General features: G+C 35.5%; 1 protein-coding gene across 3 annotated transcripts; it reads left to right on the top strand.

Annotated features, from left to right (window-relative positions):
- LOC25484976 (exocyst complex component SEC5A) lies at positions 1–17,226 on the top strand. 3 transcript variants are annotated; one of them, XM_013614074.3, is made up of 21 exons: positions 1–533; positions 3,043–3,209; positions 3,357–3,445; positions 4,500–4,694; positions 4,903–5,030; positions 5,122–5,280; positions 5,537–5,647; positions 6,334–6,408; positions 6,770–6,907; positions 6,988–7,161; positions 7,451–7,594; positions 8,734–8,860; positions 8,935–9,145; positions 10,128–10,243; positions 10,395–10,629; positions 12,677–12,770; positions 13,396–13,473; positions 13,608–13,664; positions 14,888–15,037; positions 16,244–16,456; positions 16,742–17,226. In XM_013614074.3, the coding sequence occupies exons 1-21, from the start codon at positions 159–161 to the stop codon at positions 16,961–16,963; spliced, it is 3,258 nt and encodes a 1,085-aa protein (XP_013469528.1). In that variant the 5' UTR covers positions 1–158; the 3' UTR covers positions 16,964–17,226. The 3 variants fall into 3 exon arrangements, with proteins under 3 accessions (XP_013469528.1, XP_013469526.1, XP_024641498.1); XM_013614072.3 differs by having other exon boundaries at positions 394–533; positions 3,026–3,209; XM_024785730.2 differs by lacking the exon at positions 1–533 and having other exon boundaries at positions 3,066–3,209; positions 4,478–4,694.
- The last annotated feature ends 2,009 nt before the right edge of the window (positions 17,227–19,235 follow it).

Genomic DNA, 19,235 nt, shown 5'->3' on the forward strand with positions numbered 1-19,235 from the left:
TTGAAATTGGAAGATTCTCCATTGAACATTCTTTCTTTCTTCCTCCCGGAAGAAAAAGAAAAAAACATCACAGTAAAACTCAGATCTAAAATCAACAAAACCTCTTCTCTCTTCCATTCCGTTCACATTCACCGGCGAAGCAGAGAAGAGTTTCAGAAATGTCGAGCGACAGCGATGAAGACGAGCTTCTCCAGATGGCGTTAAAGGAGCAATCACAACGAGATCTCAACTACGGAAAATCCTCTTCCAATCCTCGAAAACCCGTCGCTAACTACGTTCAACCGCCTTCGTCTCAACCGAAACGGTCAGCGCCTCCGGCCACCGCGAAACCTCAATCGAAAGGGAGAGTTGTTGATGATGACGATGATTCCGAAGTGGAGATGCTTAGTATTTCTAGCGGTGATGAGGATAATGTTAAAGATCAGGTTACATCGTCGAAGAATCGAGGGAGTGGAAGAACGCCGGCGAGGGAGGAGGATCGGACTTGGGATGGTGAGGAGCCTAGTCGTTGGAAGCATGTTGATGAAGCTGAGGTGTGTTGTTATTGCTACTGATTAGGGTTTCTTCATCATATACGCTTCAATTTCTTTATCCTATTTGTTTTCTTCGCTTAATTGTTGAAATAGTTAGTGAATATAATGTTTAATTGATGTATTATGTATATAATATTTAGTTTGGGGTTTTCATCTTACCGATACTTTGCTGAGTATGTATGTTTAGAATATATAGTTTGTTATTTACATAGCTATACACGTTGAGACCAGTAATCATTTGTGAAAATGGCATAATTGAATGTGATCACATGCGTTGGTGTCGGACACTGACAACACCGACACAAGTAATAATTGGTAAAAATAGCATGATTGAATGTGATCACATGTGTTGGTGTCAGACGCTGACACATATTGGACACGGACACGCCTTCAATAAGAAGTGTCTGTGCTGCAGAGTTATCTTGTATTGTAGTTTCCAAGTGTTGTTTGTTTTGCTATGAATTTTGATTGATTGGATGTTGCTGTGAATGATTGCTTGCATCTTCCACTCTGCCTCTTTGGCAGTGTCAATTCCTCATTGGTTGTGCATTATTTGGGTTTTTTGACTGAGTTATCTTTCTAGCAGTGTTCAATTCATGCTTCTAGTGTTTCCAAGCTGTAGTTTTGGAGTCCCCATTAGTCTTCAACAAATGAGCTTAAAGTTTAGGAAGTTTTAGCTTGAGAGGAAATTTTAGAGTATATTTTAATGTTTTAATTTTAAAATATCATTTAGAACCATTTGGTCCTTTGGACATGCTTCCAGACTTTATATGTTTCTATATTTGTTTCCTTATTCGATTAACATTAGTAGTAGTCTTATTGTATTACGAAGGGAAGGCTTGTTGCAGCAGTTGAAATTGTTACGATGTGACCATGGACTACTGGTTTGAACCATGAAATAAGCCTTTTGCAAACCTAAGATAATGTTGCCATGAACCCTTGAACATAGCCGGAGCTTTATAGCATCATTTTTTAGAAGGTCTCACTGCGACGGCGAGCTTGGGCTTGTACTAGTATGATTGATCTAAATCTCAGTAGAAATGATGGATAGTGCTTTTAATTTAGGCATACCAAATCAATCTAATCTTATATTATTCTTTAGTATGTTTATACCATGCAAACCCAAACCCTATAATTTCAATAGGATGTAATGCTATGTTCTGGAAGTATTAACGTTCACTTTTATCTAAATATATTTTTTTGAAAATTATTCCAAATGCATGAAATGCTAATTGATTTTTAGTCTTGGACATCCAGTAACCATAATGTCATAGTTCTAAAACTAAATTGATGAACAGTTAATAGTGGTTAAGATTGTATTTTAGTTTTATTAAAGAATAAGTATTACTGTTTCAATATTAAGAACTAGTCTATATTAATTTCATTCTTTCTTGTTCTTTAACGACTATTTTAATATTGTATTTTTTTTTTTTTGCATTTTGCTATTTTCCATCCATTCAAATAATAACTCATTGTTTTTAATTTTTGTACTGATAACAATCCTGTGGGAAAAAGAAAAACCTGTTGAGTACTGTTAAAGAGTCCCATATTGGATGAGAGATGGCCTGAACAAGTGTTTACAAGTGGGGGTAGTCCTCACCTCACAAGCCGGTTTTTTAAGGATGAGTTAGACCCAATTCAACAAGTACTATTAATATTCAATGACCTTGGGCTGACTAATTAGCAACATCTTAGATCCTTATACTATACTCATCCCAACTAGGATGAAATTTTACCTAATAAGTTCTACAAGGCTGTCTACTTGTGCTGAGTGGAAAGCATTTCGATTTATTGGCATCTCATATTTCTGCAATATATTTGGTTTTTCATTTCTGTCTGTCATTCCTTTTTCTTCTTGTCCTTGCTTGTTCTTTTCCATTTTTTAATATACTATGAGCACTCTTGGAATCTAGGATGGAAATGAATCTTGAGCATCCCCCTTTTCATATGCGACATTAGGCATGCTCTTAAAATCTGGATCAGGCCTATCTCAACTCTTAACCCCAAGCTATACCCAGAGGTGAGGATTGTCCAAGCATTTTGAGAACTACTTTGACGATATCTATAGTCAATGTTGAATCTGAACTCATTCTCTCATGCCCAAGAGACATTTGGAGCATGGACAAATGCGGGCGGCAATAACAACACCCCTCATGCCTAGGACTTATAGCGTCGACAAATACAGGCCTGGTAACACATCTAGATACTACCTTAAAAATTGGTTAAGTCTAATTCAACCCTAAAAGCTAGCTCGAAGAGGTGAGGATTGCCCAAAGCCATGTAAGGAGTACTTTAGCCATATCTCTAGTCGATGTGGGATCTCAACTCATGCTATTTATGCTTTACATAGTTTTTGTTAGTACTTGTTTTTAAGAGTTCTTTTGCTTGAAGGATTAAAAATATCAGTGCTTTATTCATATTGGTTTTCTTCCGTTAGAATATTACGCATATTAAATGAAAGTACTTATCGAATTCTGTTTAATTTAATGTAGTTGGGCTTCTTTGACAGCTTGCTCGTAGGGTTCGTGAGATGAGGGAAACAAGGACAGCACCTGTGGCTCAAAAATTTATAGCTCCAAAATTTGAAAAAAAAAGTTCTGCATTGGCTAAAAAGGGGCTTACCTACTTACAGTCATTCCCTCGTGGCATGGAATGCGTTGATCCACTAGGTTTGGGGTAAAGTTCATTTCTATGCTTGTCTTTCATTGCGTTTGCCATGTTCCTCTTTTTTCTTTTGGCTTATAGCTGGCATCATTTCCACATTACTTCAGTTTACTTCCGAGGGATTAATCCTGGTGGTTTATTGGTATTGGTATTTGACAGGATCATTGACAACAGAACACTAAAGTTGATCACCGAGTCTTCAGACAGTTCTCCCAAGACTGACAAGGATGCTGATAGCAACCTACGTGGTAACTATTTTTTGTTAATTATTATGTAGCATATTTACATTTGAAGTCAGTTTCTTTATGGTGCTTGTATTTTACAACAACAACAACAACCAAGCCTTATCCCACTAAGTGGGGTCGGCTACATGGATCAAATTACACTACAAGCTACTTGTATTTTACAATGCAATAATATAGTTTCAGCAAATCATGTATTTTGTGACAAGATTTGATTAAGAGAAAAAAATGCCTAGGAAGCACTCTTACAGTCAACTATGACAGATATGAGGTATTGTTCTGCATTTAATATAAATGAAAATTCTTTGTACCTTAGTATTTGTGAAATTAAGTGAAGGTTCTGTTTTTGGAAGGTTAACTGCACCTGCAGACAGTTATGCTAGAATTGAATTAGAATGCGAAAAATTTATTGGTAACTGGCTTTACCTGTACAAAATAGAGTCTTTTTCTAAATAGGATGTTTAATTATTTGAAATCGGAGTTCAAAAGACGGAGATAGTGGAGGAAAAACACCATAGGCTTCTCACCTAGGGTTCTCAGGTTCAGGCATTATTTATTGCTGAAAGTGGAATAAAAAAATATGACGACTAGGGTCTCTAACATCTGATTCTTTAATTACTGATTATGTCACTTAAATAAGAGTATAGGTCTGAACTTGGGGGCTAACGAGTCCACAACTCAGAACTCAATCTAACAATCAACCTACAATAAACGTGTGCAAAAAAGCCTACATCTGGGATAAATTAAGGAAGTGGTCACAAAACTGAAGGCCATTAATAGATTTAAATAACCCCTTTCCTTAATTACAATTTCATGGGATAAGATTTTGTTTATGGTTTCTCTTTGGTGTTTTGCTCTTGGCTGGTTCAAGAGAGTTCTATTTCAGTGTGTTGGAAATTGGTTCATGCAGCAAATAACTATTAGTATTTCCTAGATTGGTTGGAAAACAAGTGTCACCTTTATCATTGTTATTATTATTTAAGCTCTTCTGGTTTGCATGTATGTGTTTCTACCCAAGTGTTGATGATGATATGACAGTTTCTTTGGTGCAACCATACAGAGAAATTGCTTTATTTTTCGGAGAACTTTGATGCAAAATTGTTCTTATCACGGATACACTGTAATACAAGTGCTGCTGACCTGGAGGCTGGTGCGCTGGCTTTGAAAACCGATTATAAAAGTCGTACTGAGCAGAGAAAGCAGTTGGTTAAGGACAACTTTGACTGTTTTGTCTCTTGTAAAACCACAATCGACGGTATGGACTTGATTTTTGCATGCATTCAAACCCTAGTTTAACCATACAGAAGTAGTCTTTTATTCTTGGGTGACTGTTGTTAAGTGTCATACCCAAGTTCACACTCTCTTTCTCATTAGTTTTCCCTGCATTTAGGCAAACAATTCAAGATCGACGGTGCTTTCGCCTCCTTTATTTTAATGGGAAGCTCTTCTTTCTTAATTTACAGATATTGAGTCAAAGTTAAGACGAATTGAGGATGACCCTGAAGGGTCTGGGACTTCCCATTTGTTTAATATTATTCAAGGAGTTAGTTCGCAGGCTAATCGTGCCTTGAAGCCTTTATTCGAACGCCAGGTGGGTGAATTCTGAAGTCTAGATTTTCTTGTGACTTTTATTCTAGATTTTGGAATATGTTGTTTATTCATGGCTTCTTATGAGTTGGTAGGCTCAAGCAGAAAAAATTAGGACTGTCCAAGGAATGCTACAGAGGTTCCGTACACTTTTCAACCTACCAAGTACTATCCGTGGCAGCATTAGCAAGGGTGAATATGATTTGGCTGTCAGGGAGTACAAGAAGGCCAAGTCAATTGCTCTTCCCTCTCATGTATAAACCTATTGTATTCATTTCGATCTTTCTGTAGGTTTCTATTGTATCATTGTTAAAACAAGTTTATCTTAGAGGTTTCTTGAAATTCTAGTATACATGCTCCTGAATTTTTGTTCTCAAGATTCACCCAAGAATGATTCCATTTAAGCATATATTAGGGTACATAATATTTGTGGATTTTCTCTGGTTATTGTACCAATTTGCTGTCACATGCTTTTACTTATTAAAATTAATTCTTGTTGTATTTCTTTAGATTCAGGTAGGTATCCTGAAACGTGTTCTTGAAGAGGTCGAAAAAGTAATGAATGAGTTCAAGTCTATGCTTTTCATGTCTATGGAAGATCCGAACATAGATATAACAAATGTGAGTTATCAATCTCTTAAGTTTGCTAGTCATGTTGGACAGGAATTACTTGAATTATGTTGTATCTTTGCTTGTTGGGACCAGTGATGCTACTATGACTGTTTCCCATCTTGATCTGTATCTACTATGTACTAATGCATAATAATGTATGAGAACCGACACTTCAACTGTAAGCAGTTATACTTTTAAATGATTTTTTCTTTCTTTCTGTTTGATGGGTTGAAAAGAAAGGCATAAATGAAGGGAAGTGATGTGGTTGAAGTTGTTTTTTGCTTGAAGCTTTACCCTTTTATTCCCCTCGTTCTGTTTTAGCATGAAATTTATTCAGTTCATTGAAGTAGATGATCTGGACACGCCACTGTTTTATCCCCCTCACTCTGCTTTGGCATGGGTGAATATCTACATATGAATCAATATTGAAAGCTATGTATTACATTGGTTCTTATCAATATAGTAATGTGACATTGTGGTGTTCTGGAGAACATAGGAGATAATTTGTGAATTTCACTATCTCTATATTCTTGTTGTTTGCATGGTTACATGTAAAATTTACACTGACAGCAACATGGACATGCGATATTTTTTTATATGTTGATGATATGGTGATCAAGTTAAAGATTTATTGCAGTGGTCTTGGAGTTTTTCTGCACGAGGGTTAATCTAATACTTTTTTGTTCTTCATGTAGCTTGAGAATACAGTGAGGTTATTATTGGATTTGGAGCCAGAGTCGGACCCAGTATGGCATTATTTGAATATACAGGTTGGAAAATCCTATGCATGTCATGTTTTTAAGTACTTGTAATTTTGCTTTCATATTTACTGTTAAAGTTGTTTGACTAGTGTATACCAAAAAGTATCAGAGTAAGGAAAAAAATGCCATTTACTGTTAGTTATTTGCTGTTGGTACTATTATAGACCTTTGTAAAGACTAAGAACCATGTTGATTTGTACCTTCTTCCTTTTTAATCTGTAATTTTTATATTTTTTGGTACAACTCCCCATTAATTATTTCTTAAATTTTTAGTTACTTGCCCTTTAAGCATCAAATTTTTCGAGTGTCATTTTTGCATTCCATGGGATAGCCAAATTGTTGAGTCTACTGGCTGTTGTTTTCTTCACAGAATCAGAGAATACGTGGCTTACTTGAGCAGTGTACATTAGACCACGAGGCCAGAATGGAAAATTTGCGTAACGAGTTGCATGAAAAGGCTCTTTCTGATGCCAGATGGAAGCAGATTCAAGAAGAATTGAGCGAATCTGTAGGTGCAAAATGGTTTTAAGCTATATTGAAAAATGTTTAATTTTTTCTTTTTAATATCCTTTCTATAACTATTGTCAGTCAGATATCAACAACTCCTATCCTGCGGTCCAGTCTCATTCAGTAGATCTAACTGGTGAAGAGGTGGATGGTCTAAGAGGAAGGTATATCCGTAGATTGACCGCTGTAATCATCCATCATATACCAGCCTTCTGGAAGGTTGCACTCTCCGTTTTCAGTGGAAAGTTTGCTAAGGTATTGCAAACAACTTTTAATTCAGTGTATGTCTATGCACATTAGTTATTTATAACATTTTATTTTGATTCTGATTTAAGGCATGATTTAATGTTTTCAACTTCTCCTCTCCCTTAAAAAAAAAATATCCTCTGCTATCTTGACTCAATTGGATTCTTCTGGAAACACATTTAGCATCTTGTTTTGTATTTTACCATTCTATATTTCTTATTTCAACATTGTTTATTTTCTTGAATTTTTCATAATAATTACATCTGCTGTATTATCATTCTTTCTTTTTCTTGTCCAGTCTTCTCAAGTTCCCACAGATTCAAATTCGAATAGTTCTGCAAATAAAGTTGAAGAAAAAGCTGGAGATGTTAAATACTCAAGCCATTCCCTTGATGAAGTTTCCGCAATGATATGCAGCACAATATCACTGTATGGAGTCAAGGTAATTGTGTTTACATGCCCCTTTTTACCGGTGTAAAAATATGTTTGGGTTAAATATGTTTTTGGTTCCTATAAATATCTCAAATTTCATTTTTTAGTCCCTGTACCCACTTTTTAGTCCATACAAATTACAAAACAGAATACTTTTAGTCCCTTTATGGACTAAAAGCATTTGAGTTTTGTATTTTTCAGGGCTAAAAAGTGGGTACTTGGACTAAAACCAAGATTTGAGATATTTATAGGGACCAAAAACATATTTAACCCAATATATTTTTCCGACATTGCAGTCTCTTTATAGTGATCACCATGGCTCTTTATTTATTTTTTATATTATAGCATTGTATTTTGGCTTTTTAATTTAGGTTAAATATATTTTGTCCCCAAAACTTTGGCCTTTTGTGTGTGTGTAGGTGTGTGTGTATATATCCCCAATTTAAACTTCTACATTTTTTATTTCTTAAAAGTTTAATTTCACGTTTAGTTATTCAAAAGGACTAAAAGCACACTATTTTTAGATATCATATGAATTTGGAGATTATTTTTGGGCCAGAATTGTTTGTTGAGTTTCGTGTTTAATCTATCTGAACTTGAGTCTTGACTATTGAAGCAATTAATGTATTTGACTTGACATTAAAATCAAACAAACATTGCAATTTTACATAAACATATTGTCCAGAGCCTAACAATTTTTTTTTGTAAGTGCTATCAGTCGTGTTAGTCTTCTAAATTTAACCAAGATAACTAGTTTATTCAGACTAGTTTTTCCAGCATTATCTCCCTGCCTCCTGGTCCCACTCTATCACTCCTAGTTGTTATATTTGGAAGCCTATTTTCATAAACTCAAGGTCACGGGAATGCCTTCATGGTATATGCCAAATCCTAATCCAATTTTTTTTCTTTTCTTTTCTCGACGCGACTATTTGGAAGCCTATCACTCCTAGTTTATTGCAAAATGATTGACCCCTCAAACAGACAGGAATATGGTTTTCTCCTTTTTCCTATTGGTTTTGAATACATTGCTATATGCCAAATCCTAATAGAGTAATTTAGGAAAGTATTTTGTGCAACATGATTGATTTGACAAATAGAAAGTAGTTCATGGTTTTGCCTACAAATCCTGATAATCTGCCATTTTTGCAGGTTACTAACATATTTCATGATCTAGAGGAATCAAATGTCCTCCGGTCCTACATGAGTGATGCCATTGAAGATATATCTAAAGCATGTGCAGCTTTGGAAATGAAGGAAGCAGCTCCTCCGGTTGCAGGTATCAATTATCTGAATCTGAAAGTTATTGTGATCTGTTAATATTCTGAGTGTTTGTCTTTCTTTTTGTTCTAGTTGCTGCTTTACGAACACTGCAACCAGAGATTATAAGGATTTATGTTCTAAGGCTTTGCTCTTGGATGCGAGCATCAGTTGAAGAGGTGTCGAAGGATGTGTCATGGGTTATTGTTTCAATTCTTGAAAGGAACAAATCCCCATATGCAATCTCTTACCTGCCTTTAACATTCCGCTCAGCTGTATCTTCCGCAATGGATCAGATCAATTTGTAAGTTTAAATATTATCATATATGATTTGATATGATTTTTGCTCAATGAAAATTAAATGGATTTTATAATTAACAATTATGTATTCATATTCAAAACCTGGCTCATGATCATGTCACCTCTTAATATGTTAATGCTCCATATGTCTGGTCATTAATTAGTTATTACAGTTTGTACTTGGGGAATACAAAAAGCCATAGAGTTCCTGTGACCTCAAACTTTGGATATTTACAATTTTGGGCAGAAGAATCTTGGATTTAGTCATTTAGATTTATTAAAAGATCATATTTTCTAAAAGCCAAGTCTTTAGGATGTGGGCCAATACATGAACATTCACAGGCCCCCCTATGTTTAAGTTGACTAAATCATGAAGAATCCGGGTGGCAAGAATAGAACTCCCAACTACTTTTGCATGGAGGTTTTGGCACCATATCAAAGACCACCCTGCCAAAATGATTTTATATCCCTGGCAGCATTCATGTCAGTGAAGATTTTATGAAATTAGTTTTAGGAAACACATTAGGAGTTCAAAGGAGGAGGTCTCGGGTTTGATCCCCGGAAACTAACATTTCTAACTACTAACATGTGCCTATCAAAAAACATAAAAGAAAATTTCTAGCAAAATGATCTTCCAAGGAAATAACTTGATGCCAAAGATACAATAAATGTTGTTCGCATCAAATCTGTTTAATTTTTAAGAAATCCTTTTCAGTACATATTTGGCAGCATGCTTCAAATTTTCTTCGAAGTTTACCTCTTACTGTCTGATATTTATTGTCCCTATACTATCTTCGCTGTGAAGTTTAAAATTTCTCCATATGTCAGTGTGATGTTTACAATCTCTATCAGTCATGATCGTAATGCGTTTAATAGGAAAAAAAAACAATAAAAATCCCCCCTCCCCCCCCCCCCGCAATACACTAGTCTTGGTATGTGTTATATATCTAAAATCAGTATTAATATTTTAACAATGATTCCTTCAGGATGCTTCGATCCTTAAGGAGTGAGGCAACAAAATCAGAAGATACATTCATCCAACTTCAAGAAATTCAAGAATCTGTCAGACTTGCATTTTTAAACTGTTTCCTGGATTTTGCTGGTATGTTGAATTTGTTAGCTCTATCGTTGATCCTATCCATATTTTTCTAGATAAAGAAATAAAGTGAAATAAAAGCAAGATGCTGAAAGAACAAAGTAGTGTTGCACTCGAATTTCTAGTTACAAAATTGGCTTCTTCGGTTGACTGTCAGGTAATTTAGAGCGTATTGGAATTGAACTTGGCCAACATAGCTCACACAGAGAAGGTTCCCATTTCCCTAATGGATATACACTTGAAGTAGAAGAAAATGCACCTTCTGATCTTGGAGGAGGCGTTACTGATCCCCATCAACAGTTATTGATTGTACTAAGCAATATTGGATATTGCAAAGATGAACTTTCTTATGAGCTGTATGACAAATACCGGCATATCTGGCAGCATTCCAGGTATGCTGTTAAAATATATGTTTATGTTGTGGAGCCCATATTATATTTTCCTTTGTAAGGGTATATTTGTGTTGAGATATTTAAAATATTTTGTTGCAAATAATGTGATAGATATAAAGCTTATTTTAGTCCAATATTATCTCTATTCTTAGAATTTGGATTTGGTTCTAACTCAACCCCTAAGGTTAGCTAATGGAGGCGGGGGTTGCCCTTTGTTTATAATCACTTTTCATGCCATATGACTATCCAATGCGAGACTCAATACACATCCCTCACGACCATGACTGGAGATATGGAGTGTTATTCAGGTGGCTTAATAATGGGTGGGCAACAAATTTAAGATAGACTCTGATACTGTCTTAGAATTTAGGTTTGGGCCTAACTCAACTCTAAAAGCTAGCTAATGGCGTGAGGTTACCTCACACTTTTAACGACTATTTCAGGCTATATCACTATTCAATGTGGGACTCTCGGAGTATCAACACACCACCTCTCGCCTAGGACTGAACATCTGGAACGTGACTAAATGGTCAATAAGGGTGGCCTAACGGATCTGGATGGGTTGTGATATCATATTTTTAATTTTCGTTTGGGCCTAACTCAGCCCCAAAAGCTAGCTCCCATGCATGAGAGTTGTTCCCACTCATAACCCACTATTTAAGTAATATCATTTATCCAATATGGGACTCACAAAACCTATCATCAAAGGATTTGGTTGTGCATATTTTATTATAAATAAACACACTCAGATACAATTTCTCAAGTCATCTAGAACCAATTTTAGATCTTTCCAAATTCAAATTGGCACTAGTCTATTCTTGATCCTCTGTTCTTCCACCCACATTTGTCCAAGCTATAGATGTCCGGGCCTTTGTCTGAGGGTGTTTATTGAAATCTTTGTTATTCCATTTACATTAGTCCATGCTTCAATTGTCTAGTGTCAGGGGATGTGTTGAGTGTTCCACATCCACTAGTGAATAGTGATATGTCCTATGTAGGGCTTATAAGACTTGGGCAATTCTCATCTTACAAGTTGATTTTGAGAAGCCGAGTTAACATAAATATGGGTTAGTGCTGAGTCTTTTGTATATTTAGGTATGATTTATCTCTATAAAATTGATAATCCAAATAATTCAAGTACAGTAATTTTTTTACTGATTAAATTTATCCTCTTCTATTGTTGCCTATGTGCCTGACTTCAAAATATTTTAACCTACTAAGTAGGCTAAAATATTTTAATGAACACACACACACATATTTACTAGAACATTCTGATTCTTGGGAACCTTTAATTCAGGGGGAAGGATGAAGGAAACAGTGATGTACAAGATCTTGTGATTTGTTCCCACTCATAACCCACTATTTAAGTAATATCATTTATCCAATATGGGACTCACAACACCTATCATCAAAGGATTTGGTTGTGCATATTTTATTATAAATAAACACACTCAGATAAAATTTCTCAAGTCATCTAGAACCAATTTTAGATCTTTCCAAATTCAAATTGGCACTAGAGTCTATTCTTGATCCGTTATAGGGCCAAGATCTCTGTTCTTCCACCCACATTTGTCCAAGCTATAGATGTCCGGGCCTTTGTCTGAGGGTGTTTATTGAAATCTTTGTTATTCCATTTACATTAGTCCATGCTTCAATTGTCTAGTGTTAGGGGATGTGTTGAGTGTTCCACATCCACTAGTATATAGTGATATGTCCTATGTAGGGCTTATAAGACTTGGGCAATTCTCATCTTACAAGTTGATTTTGAGAAGCCGAGTTAACATAAATATGGGTTAGTGCTGAGTCTTTTGTATATTTAGGTATGATTTATCTCTATTAAATTGATATTGCCGAGAGAGTTTCTCTTGAGCAATCCAAATAATTCAAGTACAGTAATTTTTTAACTGATTAAATTTATCCTCTTCTATTGTTGCCTATGTGCCTGACTTCAAAATATTTTAACCTACTAAGTAGGCTAAAATATTTTAATTAACACACACACACATATTTACTAGAACATTCTGATTCTTGGGAACCTTTAATTCAGGGGGAAGGATGAAGGAAACAGTGATGTACAAGATCTTGTGATTTGTTTCTCAGGGCTCGAAGAGAAGGTCCTTGAACAATATACTTTTGCAAAGGTAATGAGAAAAATGTTGTTGTTCCCATACTTTTAACTGGGAAAGAAGTAGATGATATAGAAGCTATTATAAGAGAATCTTATCACTTTTTTGTTTGTTAATACCGTTGTAATTATTGATTTTTCGGAAAGAAGCATTTCATAATTGTATGGAATGACTTCTATAGTTAACAATTCTCATGACCAGTATATAGAAAAACAATCAGTTGGAATAATAGGTATTGTCTTTTACTTCTTAAATACCAAGGCGTTGCATTATTCTACAGAAAACAATGTAAGGTTTTGTACAGTGATGGATAATAGTCACAAGCTTCTCTGATACATATTAGGTTTTTATATTGGGTCTAACTCATCCTTAAAAAACCAAACTGTAAGGTGAGGGGTGCCACTCTATAAACTCATTCAAGGCCTTATCTCTATTCTATGTTGGTCTTGGATTTTTACCAGTAGTCTCCATAAACTATTTGAATTCAGACTAACAGTGCTCCATAATAAAAAATACGGTTTATTATGAAGCAGAAAGGACAATGGTTGTTAATTAGTAATAAGTATACATTTCTTGTTCAAAAACTGCTCTGTAGTCTCACCTTCACTGATACATTGACACTATCTTGGTTTCTCATCAGGCAACCTTGATCAGATCTGCTGCAACGAGTTATCTGTTGAATTCTGGCATTCAATGGGGTGCAGCACCCGCAGTTAAAGTGAGGACCTAGCAACAATAATGTTTATTGTAAATTTGACTTTTTATATTTGTTTCCGATTAAAATGATTTTTGCTTTGATTTTGGAAAATCATGTTTTAATATGAAATTCTATTTTATCGTGGTTTCTTTTAGGGTGTCCGCGATGCAGCAGTAGAGTTGCTGCACACATTGGTAGCCGTTCATGCAGAGGTAATAATTGCATGTGATAAGGGATTCAAATCCCACATTTTTTTTAAGATGCAAAAAATAAGTTTTATTTGAAGGAAGAAGATATATAAAGCATTAGACTTGGTGATAAGATATCATCTTAGACATGTTTCAAAACCTAGCGAAGGATTTTTTTTAGGGAAATGTTAACAAGTGCCTTAGGGCATTGCTTAGTAACTTTAAATAGTAAATTTTTGTCAAAGTTTATGAAATCAATGCATTGGAAATTGAAGTTTTTGACTTTTTTTAAAAAATAATTTCTTTATTAGGAATCCTTAAAGAGTGCCCTTAGGGCACTCGTTAACAAGACCCTTTTTTTTATATCTGCCATGAGATTTTTTTTTAAGCCATACGTCATGATCAGAACTCCTCAAAGCCATGAAAATACCGGCGTCTCAAAAGTAAATCTTGTAATCGGATGTTTGCGTTAAAGGCCTGAACATTCTTCTCCAACCATGAATACCGAAAGACTAGCATCCTATGAAGCACATATGCTCTTCGGATTAGGCGTGTGCCGGTGTCGGACATGTGTTGTGTCTGACACCGACACACATAATTACACCGAATTACGTGATTTTCTCAAATTACTAGTGGTGTCGGCGTGTCGTGTCCGGTGTCTGTGTCCGTATCTGTGATTCATAGCTAGCATCAGATGACACTGCCTTATTATGCTTCTTACTCTGGACAAGGCCTGTGAAAACACTAAAAAGGAAATGCTCCAAGTTGATTAACTGCCTGAGTTTTATTTGATTTACCAAAAACTTTCTTCTAGTTACAGCTAGATGCTGCTCCGTGTAGAAAAACATGCTCCTCCTAGTTTGAAATAGATTAGTGAATCTACATACACATCAGGGCTACTGTCCTGACGAAGGGTTTGACTTCGGAATATGTCAAATGGATTTTGAAGAAGGAATATTGTATTCAGATTAGCTTTATCGTCTTCATATACTTTTTTTGTGGGCCTTGTGTTAATGGTATTATATTTCTGTTCGCATTGGTATTGAGGCCATATATGCAGAAATCTTTGAGTGAAATAACCTGAATGTTATGTTTTGATTTTGAGTGTTTTAATCACAAGAAGATCCTTGCTAAACTTAGCTCTTCAAATAAATTTAAGAAATATCTGATCAGCACTAATTAAGAAAATAATTCTTTTCACTATATTTGCTCAATTGTAGTCCAGCTGATGTGAACTGTTGTCATAGGTTTTTGCTGGTGCTAAACCTCTCTTGGATAAAACACTTGGCATTCTCGTGGAAGGCTTGATTGACACATTCATCAGCATTTTTCACGAAAATGAAAGTACAGATCTTAGATCACTGGATACAAATGGATTCTGTCAACTCATGCTTGAGGTATGTTCTATTACTGTGACATGTTAAGGCTGATGCGATAATTGATATACCATATGAAGCACTCTACATTTTAGAATGTTCAAGCTTCTGCAAAAAATCCAATCTCTAATTTTTTTGATATAGTGCTTTGAATAGGTTTCGTAAAAATAAATTTTTACAATTGTAGCCAAATGCATGCGTTCTATGAAATCTCTCAAGTCTTGGCAATAAATGCTTTGTACACAACCTTGCAATCACTATTTTTTAAGTTTAAGAAAACGAACCTGTGTTGTTTGTCACTTGACATGCTCTCTCCCTTTTCTCACTGTTCTTTCTCAGTAATCCAAAGTAGGAATGCAACTTCTATAATGAATTTGTAGTTATACTCAACTTAACTTTAAAAAAATGCTTGTCTGGACAAAGGATAAAGATTTTTCGCACCTACTTGGGGTATGTACCACGCCATTAGGGAGGAAATACTATGCTGGGAGGAGAGATACGTGATATGTGATGTATTGAGAAAGGAAGAGATGGAGAAAAATGAGGTGAAAAAAAGTGGAAGGGGAGAAAGTGCACAAATATATTATTCTTCTGAAACACTGGTGCTCTTGGTCACAGTTGAAAGAATTAGAGAACACCTATTCTACCCTAGGATGTGGGGAGTGACAGGGTGTTTAAGGGACGGGTTTAGATGAGTTATGTTTGTGCCTCACCTAACTCTTAAGTTTGATTGGGCTACATTTTAAACTCAAACTCAACACTAAATCAAAAGTTGTGCTAGTCTAATTAAGATTGGATTTACGTGGAATATGATTGGGTTGACCTGAAGTATGTGATAATTTAAATATGGCTACATAAAAGGACAATCAAACTTCATGTGGTGGATGAAGAAACAAATAAAAACGCTAACTAGAAGAGTAAAATAAAACCCCGTATTATAATTATATGTATATATAGGATAGGTTGGGAATCCCAAATGCTTCGCTAGCTAGATACTGGGTCATAAATCAGACTCAACCTGCCATATAGCTCAGGTTGGGTCACCGGGTCAGGACGGATATGAACACCCAGAGATGTGGAATTATTTAGGAACCAATAAAATGTTTTCTTGACATTATTTTCTATAAATTTGCAAAAACACGAGGTGCTTATATCATTTATATTTCATGGCCTTTACCTGCAGCATTAGATTTTATCTCTCTTGATTAACTAACATGATCCCTGCAGCTTGAGTACTTCGAGACTGTATTAAATCCATATTTCACATCCGATGCAAGAGATTCCTTGAAGTCTTTACAAGGACTACTTTTGGAAAAAGCCACTGAGAGTGTGATTGAGGCTGTCGACAATCCAGGACATAATCGTCGGGCAACTCGCGGTAGTGAAGATGCACTTGCTGATGATAAACAAGGAACAACTGTGTCACCAGACGAGTTAATTGTAAGCAACCGATTAATGTAGTATTCATTTCATGTGTCTGAATTCTGAGAATGTTTATTAAATTAGTGATTATTATGCTCTCTTGACTTGTGCTGGGGGTGATGCAACTGTTCAGACATGTATTTACATCATGAAAATGACGTTTAGTTTGACATGTTTTGGTATTGTGAAAAATGGTTTAATTCTATGGAAAAGATTTATATCCGCAACTAGTAAAAGATTTATATATTGAATTCTGCTGCTAAATTTACTATTGTCTAAAGCTGTATATTTTGTGCATTTCAGTCTCTTGCACAGCAGCACAGCTCGGAGTTCCTTCAATCAGAACTTGAGCGGACACGCATTAATACGGCATGCTTTGCAGAATCCATTCCTTTGGACTCTGTGCCAGAACCGGCCAAATCTGCCTACTCTCCCTACAAGAACTCAATGGATTCTCCAAGCAGATCATCCTCCAGAGGTACATATAATACTGGATCCTCAAATTTTTCACGGCATAGATATTGATGAATATAAACTAGCACCCCTATTCTTTTAGTTTGTTTGCCTATTATGTATTTAATGTTGTATATTTTTGTTTTTGTAGTTAATGAAAAGTTGTATTCTTTGCATTGTTGTCATTTCTTCTCTTTGTTTGTAAAGGTGGATGACAATTACCACATTTTAATAATTTTTGGACTGTATGTCGGCATTTTTGTATGCCACAATAAACCATAAGTGCACTCAGTTTTGTCATTCAGGTTTTAAAGGGGGATGATTTGTTAGCTGAATTTCTGTAGCCTTTGGATGTGTGCACAGTAAATGAAATATGCGAATTCTATATGGAGTGAGATTAATGAACTACGTTAGGGAATTGTCCTGAACAAAACACCCACGAAGGAAAGATGATGCCAGTTAGAAGAAGAATAACAAACTTAGGGAAAAAAGAGGGAAGAAAATGCAACGTAATAGAAAATATCATTATTTGACAATTGCATCTGTTCACTTGTTCTAACTAAGTTACAGGGTTATGATGATTTAGGGACATGATCCCATATTTGCTCCCTTTTCTTAACTGTATTTATGTTAACAAAGCGCCCCAACTTAAACCCTGTGCTACATCAAGACCATTGAGATATGCAATTTGGTAGGGGTGACAAAACGGTTACAACCCGCCAAGCTGGCTTGTTTAACTTGTTATTTCTTGGCAGGTCGGGTTGAAGTTTTGAACTCTTCACCTCTAGCTGGCTTGCCCTCCTTAACTTGTTGAATAAATGGGGCAGGGACGGGGCTGACCGGCCCATCAACTCGTCACTTCTATTTTTTTATTTTTTATTTATCAATGGATTAGACCTAGTATATAGTGGAGTGACCAAATAACTCATTATAATCCAAATTTATCTCACAAAGCTTGTATTTTGCCCCAAATTTATTTGCTATTAATTATATTTTTTAAAATAACAGCAACACATTTTTTTAACAATAAAATTGCTATAAAGATGCATTAAAAAAAAAAAAATTGTTTGATGGGCTGGTCTGCCAACTCGTCAACCTGCGTGGGGCTGGGTGAAATTTTGGACTCGGTCATCTAAAGTCTTGTCCTGCTTTCGGCAGCCTTAAGCGGGGTGACCTGCCTTGCAATCCCTAAAATTTGGCTAGTTAGAGCATCCACATCCATGCCACCCATTTGGATGGTATAAACGGGTCCCACATAATACATTATATTACCTCACACTTCTCAATTATTTAAACTATTCAACTACATTTTTTAAATATCCATACCACCCATTATAAACTCTAAAATGGGTCCCACTAATCTCACAATATACTCTATATTAATATTTTATATCAATATATAACACCTTTTAAGGTAAAATTTTAACTTTATATTAATTATAAAATCCACCAAAGCACAAACCACGGTAGCAATGCAATGCTACGGTTGCCATTGAAAGACACACCCAAAATATAAAATATTGTGCTTATTCTGACACATGGTGTCTTTGGCACAGTTATGCAACCCCGATAATCATGCTCTTAGTTCGATGTTGGTCTGAGTTGATGGCTGGTTTGAATTTGATTATAGCGTAGAAAAGTATCAAGATGAAGATAAAAGGAAAGTGTACAGAATACGAAGGTCATTTGTCCTTGGTGAAACATTAAGCATCGATGACACGGCACTTTCAAATGTCCTGGCAATGCCACATTGACTTTATTTTTAAATCTTCATAAAGATAACCCCCATAGTTAAGGAACCAAAACCCAAAATGAAAACTAGGAAGCCTGTCATCTTCTATATCTTGAAATCACTTTCATCTTCATCCCACAAGATCTAAATTCAAACTCTCACCCCCTTTCTTCTCGTCCTCTCGGTCATCCCTCCCCTGCTCTCTTGCTCAACTTCAACTGGCCCAACTTTCACCTAGGAGAATGGCCAAGAAAAATAAGTCAAATTCATTACAATCAAATGATTAAAAGCGTAACAAGTAACCTCAAAAATCCATTTAAATGAACAAAAAGCAACACGTTAATCCTTCTTCTATCAAGCATGAAATCCATTAAAACATGCAGCTTAGAATTTGAATTAATAAATATCCTTTATCACATCAATCAAACAAAATCATGGTTTTCGTGAACTTCCGACAACATTATAGTGACCCTTCAGGCACTTTCTTTAGGGATAGCCTCAAAATTTTCATTCTTTCCAATGTCCCCTCTATTTGCAATGTAGTCTATAAAATTCAGAGGAAAATCAAGCACGATAACATGATCTACATCCAATTCTAGACACTTAGCAGAC

This window comes from Medicago truncatula, chromosome 1, assembly GCF_003473485.1.
Source record: "Medicago truncatula cultivar Jemalong A17 chromosome 1, MtrunA17r5.0-ANR, whole genome shotgun sequence".
Lineage (NCBI taxonomy): Eukaryota > Viridiplantae > Streptophyta > Magnoliopsida > Fabales > Fabaceae > Medicago > Medicago truncatula.